At 52.7% G+C, this 9,212-nt stretch overlaps 1 protein-coding gene across 1 annotated transcript; it reads left to right on the top strand.

The window, feature by feature from the left end:
- The first annotated feature begins 500 nt into the window (after window positions 1–500).
- Window positions 501–8,752, top strand: LOC136005952 (heat shock factor protein 5-like). The gene is made up of 8 exons (XM_065663849.1): window positions 501–1,089; window positions 2,669–3,048; window positions 3,301–3,303; window positions 4,763–4,840; window positions 5,537–5,896; window positions 7,310–7,669; window positions 7,906–8,050; window positions 8,688–8,752. The coding sequence occupies exons 1-8, from the start codon at window positions 501–503 to the stop codon at window positions 8,750–8,752; spliced, it is 1,980 nt and encodes a 659-aa protein (XP_065519921.1).
- The last annotated feature ends 460 nt before the right edge of the window (window positions 8,753–9,212 follow it).

Below are 9,212 nucleotides of genomic sequence, written 5' to 3'. Positions count from 1 at the left end.
CCGGAGTGTGGTGCCTACTCAGGCTTTACAGAGATGGAGAGTGAGGTGGGTAAGCAGCAGAGGATATCCGTGTTGGTGGCACTGTGCCAGAGGGCTCCCTGTGAAGGCCATGTGCAGCTCCTGGTTTCTGTCCTAAGACATTAGGCTCAGAAGCAGGCCCTGGACATCTGCCCTTAGGGGAGCTGATGTCTCCGTCAGAGAAGAGTGGTGGCCAGTGAGGCTTTAGAGAGGCGGAGTCTTACACGTGTAAGTAAGTGAGAATATCCATGTTGGAGGGGCTGCAGGTTCGGGGTTGAACTTCTGGTCACGATTTCCCTCTCGGGGCTGGGACCGGGGAGCGGCCGAGGGGCCCGGCGGGGCTGGGGGCGCGGGGAGCCGCTGCGGGCCCGGCCGTGCCGAGGCGAGGGGGTGGCGGGGCCGGCCCCGGCGGGCAGCGCGGGCTGAAGCCGGGCCCGTGCCGGGCGGCGCACGGGCCGGTGTCGCTCCCCCGGCGCGGGCCGATGGGGCCGGGCCTTGCCCGGCGGCCGGTGGAGCGCGAGCGGCCGGTGCGTCCGTTGGCGGGGAGCGCCATGGAGGGCCTGCGGCTGCCCGGCGCTGTCAACCCCAGGCACTTCCCGGCCAAGCTCTGGCAGCTGGTGAACAGCCCGCGCTGCGGCTCCGTGCGCTGGGATGCCCGTGGCGAGGGGCTGGTCGTGGACCGGCGGCTCTTCGAGCGGGAGCTGCTGGGCGCGGAGCCGGCCGGCGAGGGGGCGGCGCTGGGCCCGGAGCTCTTCAAGACCAGGAGCTTCGCCAACTTCCTCCGGCAGCTGAACCTGTACGGGTTCCGCAGGCTGGGGCCGGGGCCGGGGCCGGGGCCGGGGCCCGGGCCCCTGCAGGACCCGGCGGGGGACATTGGCGGCAGCTCCGCCGGGCCCCTGCTCCACTTCCAGAGCCCCCATTTCCGCCGCGGCCGCCCCGAGCTCCTCGTGCGCCTCAAGCGCCTGACGAGCGCCAAGAAGGCGAAGCTGGCGGCCGGCCCGGAGCTGCCCAGCCGCCCGCCCCAGCGCCCCCAGCGCCCGCCCTCGACGCTCGGCGAGGCTGCCAGGCCCGGTGAGCTGGGGTGGCCCGGGCTGCGGGCCGAGAAGCACTGGGGGCTGTGGGGGTTGGAGATCGGCCCCCCCGCAGGGAGCAGGGTTGCCCGAGCTTGCTGGCGGCCGCTCAGCTCCGCCGGTGCGGGAAAGCCGCTGTTGTTCGTGCGGGGAGATGCGCTGCCAGCAGGCAGGGGGAGCGAGGTTCGCGCGTGGCTCAGTGACTGGGAGAAAACCCCAGGACAAACTTGCCCACAGAGTTTTCAAGCTGACAAGCAGGTATCCTTTATTGCGGCGCCGGGAGACGCGGGGGATAGCTCCCCCTAACGCGTGTCTCCCCGTTGTTCCCCAGGCCGGCCTTACATAGTCCCTGGGCATACGTACATGACGTCATTTTCCAGAAAGTTCCCCGCGTGCGTACAGAGTTGTGGTGGTGGTCTCTGAGGGTCGTTCACTTCTTCCAACAGTCTTCATCGCTTCTGGCAGCCTTTGGAGCACGCGCAGTAGATGCTCAGACCAGTTTAATTGGTTCGTTAGCGCCAGAGACATAAGAATCCTCCTGTCCTCCTGCTTATCAGTTAGGTTAGCTGTAGCCCATCCTGGACACCTGCCCTTCCCAGATACTCCTTGCCCCTGTGCCCTGTTCTTCTAGACTGGTTCTCTTAAAACCCTGTCAACTATAACAATTTCCCCTGTACAAGAAGGCTCAATGTGTTCTCTAGCAGCACTCTTTTTTTTTCTATGTATCATGCACTTTAGTAATTTTCCATTGCTACTGTTACAAAGCCATCAAACTTAACATTACTTAAAACTGATTCTAAAGGTTCGTGTATTCCATTTGTGATTTTGTGTCCCCCCTGCCTCATCAGTCAGTAAGAGCGCCCTCACCCTGCCTCTGTGGAGCGGGCACAGCCCTACCAGATAGGTGAACGCTACTTCTCCTTGAGGGGTTGCTCCATAAGCTGTCGTTAAATCCGTGTGAAGCGATGGGTAACCGTATGAGGGCAAGTACCATTTCATGAAACCGTAACTGACTGAGAGAGGAAACCACAGAAGGTTAAAGGGAGTATCTTGGAAGTAACAAAACGGCAAAGCCTGAGCTTTTTTAGACTCAACCGAACCGGCTGAGCTGCCTGGAAAAAAGCTGGCTTTGGTTTTGTTTTCCTTGACAAACCGAATGGCTTGTGATGGAGTGCTCTCAGAGTCACGTTTAGGGTTTGGACGTTGCCCTTGCCTTGGCTGCCCGTGTGCTGTCAGCGCTGGAGTTCGGTAGAGCCGTGCTTCACGATTCCCCCTTTATTTTACCTTGCTGCCTGATGTAACGCGCAGCACTCCCTCAATGGCTTGTGCCGGTTTAGTCAGCTCCTGCCCATTTGGATTTATAGTAGCACATTTCTAAGTAGCGGCCACTTGCTCCTGAGGGTTTCAGGAGACTGAATGCTCCAGAGGTGACTGTGCGTTGGCACAGCACTGATGTTCCTGTGTGTTCAGGTGTTAGTGCTGCAGCAGCTAGCGTGTGTTTAGGTGTAAGAACAGAGGCTGTTTCTGGATGAAGAGCATTGGAGCAAATCCCTTAATCCTTGTTTGCCGTTGTTTTGCAGGACTGGTGACTGTAGGACAGGCTCCCCAACCTTGTCATCCAGGCAGCTTCTTTCCTTCCTCCGACAGAGCGGCCTCATGCCAGGACCCCCCTGCCTTCCAGGCGACGACATCCCAGCAGCCGCCGGTCCCTTCCAGACCATGGCAGGGTTCCGTTGGGTCGCTGCCAGGGCACGGGGCTTCCCCAGCTCTCCCAGGCCAGGGGGCTCCTTTTCCCGTCCTCCACAAGTGTTCCACGGCGGTCACGTACACTCTCCGGACCGTGTGCTCGCTTCTGCCGCTTCAGCGAGGGGCTCCAGCCGGTGCTTCCGTTCCAGACCCCGCCAGCTGCGCGTCTCCAGGGCAGTGCTTGCAAGCCCCGGATCCAACACGTACGGCAAAAGTTCTTCACTTGCTGCTCGAGAACTTACTGCAAAGTGATGCATGAAATGTTTTTCCCCGGTGCTCCGTCACTGTGTGTGTGTCTGACGTGTGTGCTTCCAGTGAGATGTGTGTGCCGGGTCCGTTACTTGCTAACAGCCGGTGACAGAATGGGCTTTAGCTGCTCATTTCTTCTGGCTCTGATGAGATGAACTGTATGAGAGACAGAGGAGCTCAGAAGTGCCTTCTCTGCAACGAGCAGGGGAGGACAAAGTGTGTGGGTGAAGCGGGTGTGTGTGGAATCTTGATTCAGCTGGAAGACCTGAAGTATTACAAATGAATTGGCCCCTTTGCTCCTGCCGGCCGAGCCCATCAGTGGGATTTCCACAGGTGCAGTTTTTCTTGCTGTTCCATCAGGAACTGCTGCAGCTGGCAAAAAACCCCAAGAAAAGGTGTTGTGAGTGCAAACCATTCTTTTTGTGCACCATTCTGCACTTCGCGCCCATTCAGAATTGGTCACCGGTCTGGGCTTCTGCACGGTTATGTTTGTTCTCCTCCCCTTGATGTACAGGCATTACAGTGCGCTTGAGTCACGAGCTGCTTTCACTATAAGCTCTGCTGAGTGCAAGAGTTGTGCAGTTTCTACTTTACTCGTAGCTTCTTATAGCCTGTGATCTGGACTTTCTGTTTTACACTTGCCTCCTGCTTCACAAGCACTTTTCCCCTTTGGGTTCTTCCTTTTCTTCTCTTTAGAAACTAGGCTCTTTGTACCAGGTGTTTGTTTCCTTAGGATTCCTCCAGCAGGTTACAGCCAATCTCTCCTTCGCTCTCTTGCACTGAAGGGCAGTAGCCCTTTAGGTTTCTTTGGTGGTTTTCTTGTGTTTGTCGACATCCTTTGGAGTTCCCAGGGAGTGAAGCCCAGGTACCATTAGATTTCTGGCACTGTCCAGAACTGTAATATGTTTGCAAGTCACAGAGTGTTCTTCTGAAAGATGTCCAGACTTCATCGTAAGGTTGCTCAGAATGAGCTTTTGAGGTAACAGGAGTCAGACACGAGTCTCGTGCTGCTGTGGAAGGATGTCCACTAGCTCGCTCCATGTTGTTTAGCTCTTGCGTTTGTTGCTCCCAGATGGGCAAAAGTTGATCGATTTCCTATGAAAAAGGGCAATAGGTATAGGTATTAAACCCCGTATTGGTTATCATAGCAGCTGTCTCGTGAGGAATCCCACGTAGGTGTCAGGCATTGCAAAGAAATGGGTCTGATCACGTGGCTGTCTCAAGTCACACTTGTACCATTTAATTACTGTGAACGTTGGCCTAGATTTGATTTCATCTAGGATTTCTCCCTCGCCCAGAAGGACTGCAAATTTTGAAGATTGTCTGTCCTGCCAGTAGTGCCTTTCCTTGTAAGTTCTCTCTGCCTGTCCCCAGAAGCTGAGGCCTGCAGAAAGTGCTTCATCTACAGAGCTGCTTTTTGGAATAAGATGACATTTTCATTCCAGTGTGTGTGTGTGTGTGTGTGTGTTTGATCTGTGTCTACATACCTTAGACGAAATATGTTTTAAGGTGGAGAACTGAGTCTTACAGTCAGTGGGGAGGTCATAATACATTCCGGGGAGTTAGCTTACTGAGTGGTTACTGCAGTGTTTAATGCAAGTAAGCAATAGAACTGTGCACACTGGGCCCCAGTTCTGGCAGTCTGATCCCCGTGTCTGAATTTTGCAGGCATCCCGCAGTGTTCACCCCCTGGCCAGGGAGGTCCTCTGACTGTCAGCACCAGTGCTGCGGCGTCCACCGACTGCGCCTTTGTGCAGGTGAGTGCAGCGCACAGAGAGCAGGGGGAAGGGAGGAGACCCCATGCACGGACCGCAGGTTTCTGGGCTTGCGGCAGGAAGGAGAGAAGTCTGGGACGGGATCTTATTGGGTGGCCTGGCTTATCGAATAGCAAAAGAACCTCAGTAAAAATGCCAGGGCTTCCTTTCGCATTCCAGCAGCATGGAGATGCTTTTTTTCCTCAGAGGGGGTAAGCAAAGCAAGCTCTGCTGGTGTGTGCTGAAAAAGGGTTGACCTGTGCAAGCCTGATCGTCCAGTTTCTTGTCTTGCAAAAACCAACCTTTTGCCCTTTTTGCCCGTTTTTCTGTTTTAATATGAGCTTACCCGGATCAAAAGGGCTTGAGATTTCCGAGCCTTAGTGTAGCCTCGATCGTTTCTCCTGGAGCAGGGTGGCAGGGGCTGTGCAGGTGGTAGAGCAGACCGTGCTTTTTGCCTGTGGATCTCACTGAGCTGTGGCCAATAATCAGCTCTACCTTGTGTGTGCTCTGGGGCAGACGCTTCCCTGAGGTCCTGCTGAGGGATGCAGCTAGCTAGAGCATTGATCATCCTGCCGTGCTTGTGTACTGATCATCAGTAAGCACTTGCACGGTCCTCAGAAGCAGTAAAATCCGTCAGCCCTGACTGAAAATGGTTGTGATTTTTTCACCTAGACATTCCCTGTGTTTTGTTTCTCGCAGAGTCCTGAAGTGCAGCCACCTTCTGCAGCTGAGTGCCTGCCCTCTGATGGGGCACATCATGCATCAGAGGACGTGGAGAAGTTGCCAGAACTGAGTTATGAAGATGTGTTTCAGTTTTTCAAGGAGATGCGTGATTCACGAGGCGCTGATGTAGTGACACCGGAACCTGCGGAAAGCTGGGATGGAGAACTGTTTGAAAGCTACATCCGTGCGGCCATAGAAAGCGCTGCTGCTGCTGAAAGCGTGCAAGACGCTGTGACCACGCAGGGGGCCCGTGAAGAACAGGGACAACAACTGGATCACAACCCAGCTCGCCCCTCCAAAATGTTTCGTGTGGAAGGACTGTTTAGTGCTGCTCAAGTAAGTGCTAAATGGAGGTAAAACTCCCCAGGAATGGGCAGGTTCAGCTCCTCACTCGTGAAATGTGGGCTCTGGCTGGCGAAGGTAGTGAGCTAGAGTCCTCCTTCCTCCTCTTATTTTTTATGCCTAGGAGTTGTGTTTTGGATGTTAGACAAGGGCATTGCTGGCCAAAGGGTTTTCAAAAGCCCTTGTTAGCAATCCTCATGCCATACACAGAGAGAGCACGTTTCCAAGAGCAAATAGCACAGAGCAGTGGGTTTCCTGCGGGAGCAGGAGGCGTGTTGGGCGGTACTTGCTGTCCCCGGAGTGTTCAGTTTCTGTATTTGAACAGGCCTTTTGGACTGTTAAGACACAACTTTGTCAAAGAACGTGCTTGTACTTCTCTTCATGCGCACAGGCTTCGCCTTTCATATGTATAACAGCGAGTACCAGCGAGACTCAAGGTGGAGGCTGTGAGTTTTGGAATCACTGATACCTCATTAGCAAGCGATTCCCACCCAGAAATGTGTGGCTGCGTGCACAGTTTTGCATGGCACAGCTCTGTCAGGTTGTTTGAGCTGGATCTGCCGTTACTAATACACGTGTTGGGAAGAAGGAGTGCTCCTGGATTTCTTTTGGCTTATTTCTTGTCGGTGGTTTGATAACTGAGGGCAAAGTTAAGGCGGTGAGGACATGTCCCCTAAGTTTGCGGATTCTGATTTTTGGATTCCTTGTTTTGCTTAGTCTGACATTTTGTAAGAGCCTGAATTTCAGTTTGGCAACCTTAATTCTGGTTTCAAAACATTCCCCGTGTGCTCAGCACTTCTCAGGTGCCCTTTTGGAGTGGAGAAGGGCAGTTCTTGTTTTGTGCCTGCAGTGAAAAGAAGAAGCTATTGAGCGATCTTTGGGTTTATTTCATTTTTTGGTGTGTTTATTTAAAGGAGAATGCGAGCGTGAGATGTGAATCGGTGACGGAAGAGAGAGGGCTGACTTCAGGACCCGAGGCAGTGAACAAACCTTGTCTTGCAAAGACCAACCTTTTGCCCTTTTTGCCCGTTTTTCTGTTTTAATATGAGCTTACCCGGATCAAAAGGGCTTGAGATTTCCGAGCCTTAGTGTAGCCTCGATCGTTTCTCCTGGAGCAGGGTGGCAGGGGCTGTGCAGGTGGTAGAGCAGACCGTGCTTTTTGCCTGTGGATCTCACTGAGCTGTGGCCAATAATCAGCTCTACCTTGTGTGTGCTCTGGGGCAGACGCTTCCCTGAGGTCCTGCTGAGGGATGCAGCTAGCTAGAGCATTGATCATCCTGCCGTGCTTGTGTACTGATCATCAGTAAGCACTTGCACGGTCCTCAGAAGCAGTAAAATCCGTCAGCCCTGACTGAAAATGGTTGTGATTTTTTCACCTAGACATTCCCTGTGTTTTGTTTCTCGCAGAGTCCTGAAGTGCAGCCACCTTCTGCAGCTGAGTGCCTGCCCTCTGATGGGGCACATCATGCATCAGAGGACGTGGAGAAGTTGCCAGAACTGAGTTATGAAGATGTGTTTCAGTTTTTCAAAGAGATGCGTGATTCACGAGGCACTGATGTAGTGACACCGGAACCTGCAGAAAGCTGGGATGGAGAACTGTTTGACAGCTACATCCGTGCGGCCATAGAAAGCGCTGCTGCTGCTGAAAGCGTGCAAGACGCTGTGACCACGCAGGGGGCCCGTGAAGAGCAGGGAGAACAACTGGATCACAACCCAGCTCGCCCCTCCAAAATGTTTCTTGTGGAAGGACTGTTTAGTGCTGCTCAAGTAAGTGCTAAATGGAGGTAAAAGTCCCCAGGAATGGGCAGGTTTAGCTCCTCAGAGCCTGAATTTCAGTTTGGCAACCTTAATTCTGGGTTCAAAACATTCCTCGTGTGCTCAGCACTTCTCAGGTGCCCTTTTGGAGTGGAGAAGAGCAGTTCTTGTTTTGTGCCTGCAGTGATAACAAGAAGCTATTGAGCGATCTTTGGGTTTATTTCATTTTTTGGTGTGTTTATTTAAAGGAGAACGCGAATGTGAGGTGTGAATCGGTGACGGAAGAGAGAGAGCTGACTTCAGGACCTGAGGCAGTGAACAAACCTGCTGCAGAAGAGGCAGGGTCGTCTGTAAAGCCGCGGTGCAGGAAGAGGAGACAGAGCTCACGGCAGGGTAAGTCCCTGGTAAGAGATCCTGCATTTTTTAGAGGTGGCCAAGACAGCTGCTCTGAAACTCTTCCAGGAAGGGGAGATCACAGGAGTTGAGTTACTGTCTGCAGTGTAAGTACCTCACTGGGCCTTCAGTTCAACTATTACACTGGTCCGAGCTCTTAGCGTGCTTCGCGACACGCTTCTATAGCTAAGCTGGTGCTGAGGACTCCTAGGTGGACAAGGGACTAAATTCTCTCAGTCAATAAAAGCCGAAGTTGTGGGAGTTGTGCCAGACCCCTGCATGTCACAGTACACAGCACTGAGATGCAGGCTGGAGACATGTTTGCTGGAGGGTGACAGTGCCACAAAGGGAACACTGACTAGTGAAGTGACTGTTGAAGTAAGCGGGGAAAAACCCACCACGGTGCCGAAGTTAGTGCACGAGTCCAACCTTTCTGGCTCAGATGACTAAATAAATTTCATACCAGCCTGCTGATAACGTGTGCTGAAACACAGGAGAAAAACACCCTCAGACTTTCGAGTCGCAGGCCGCCTTTGGCCAGACTTGACTGTCCCTGATGGCAGCACAGTTGCTGTGCGTGCTGCCAGGTGAGCCAGAGCCAAGGCCTGATACTTCCTCGGTGTTGTTTGCTCCCTAGATCCCCAGGAGCCGGAAGGTGGAGCCTGTAAGCGGGGCTGCTTCTGGAGGAAGACAGCAGAGTGAGGAGCGTGTGAACACGTGGAGCAGCTGCCGGCTGGCTCCGTCCTGCGAGTCCAGCAGCAGCGCTCCGCACACAACCGGGACCTGGGTTCAGGGTCACACCTCTTCTGTTCCGTTTCCTGACTTTGAACTTACAGATAGCTTTATTTGTGAATTTGTGTGTTACTTATAGCTTTCTTCATAAATGCGTATGTTTTTTATAGGTTTCTTCATAAATTTGTATGTTACTTATAGACTTACTTATAAATTTATGTCATGTACACCTTTCTTCATAAATTTGTATGTTGTTTATAGCTATATTTATAAATTTATAGGTAATGTATAGCTTTTTTCATTAATTTGTATGTTATTTATAGCTATATTTATAAATTTATAGGTCATGTATAGCTTTTTTCATTAATTTGTAGGTTATTTATAGCTATATTTATAAATTTATAGGTTATGTATAGCTTTCTTCATAAAA

This window comes from Lathamus discolor, chromosome Z, assembly GCF_037157495.1.
Source record: "Lathamus discolor isolate bLatDis1 chromosome Z, bLatDis1.hap1, whole genome shotgun sequence".
Taxonomy (NCBI): Eukaryota; Metazoa; Chordata; class Aves; order Psittaciformes; family Psittacidae; genus Lathamus; species Lathamus discolor.
The sequence above is the reverse complement of the archived record's forward strand: the minus strand, read 5'-3'. Positions and strand labels throughout refer to the sequence as shown.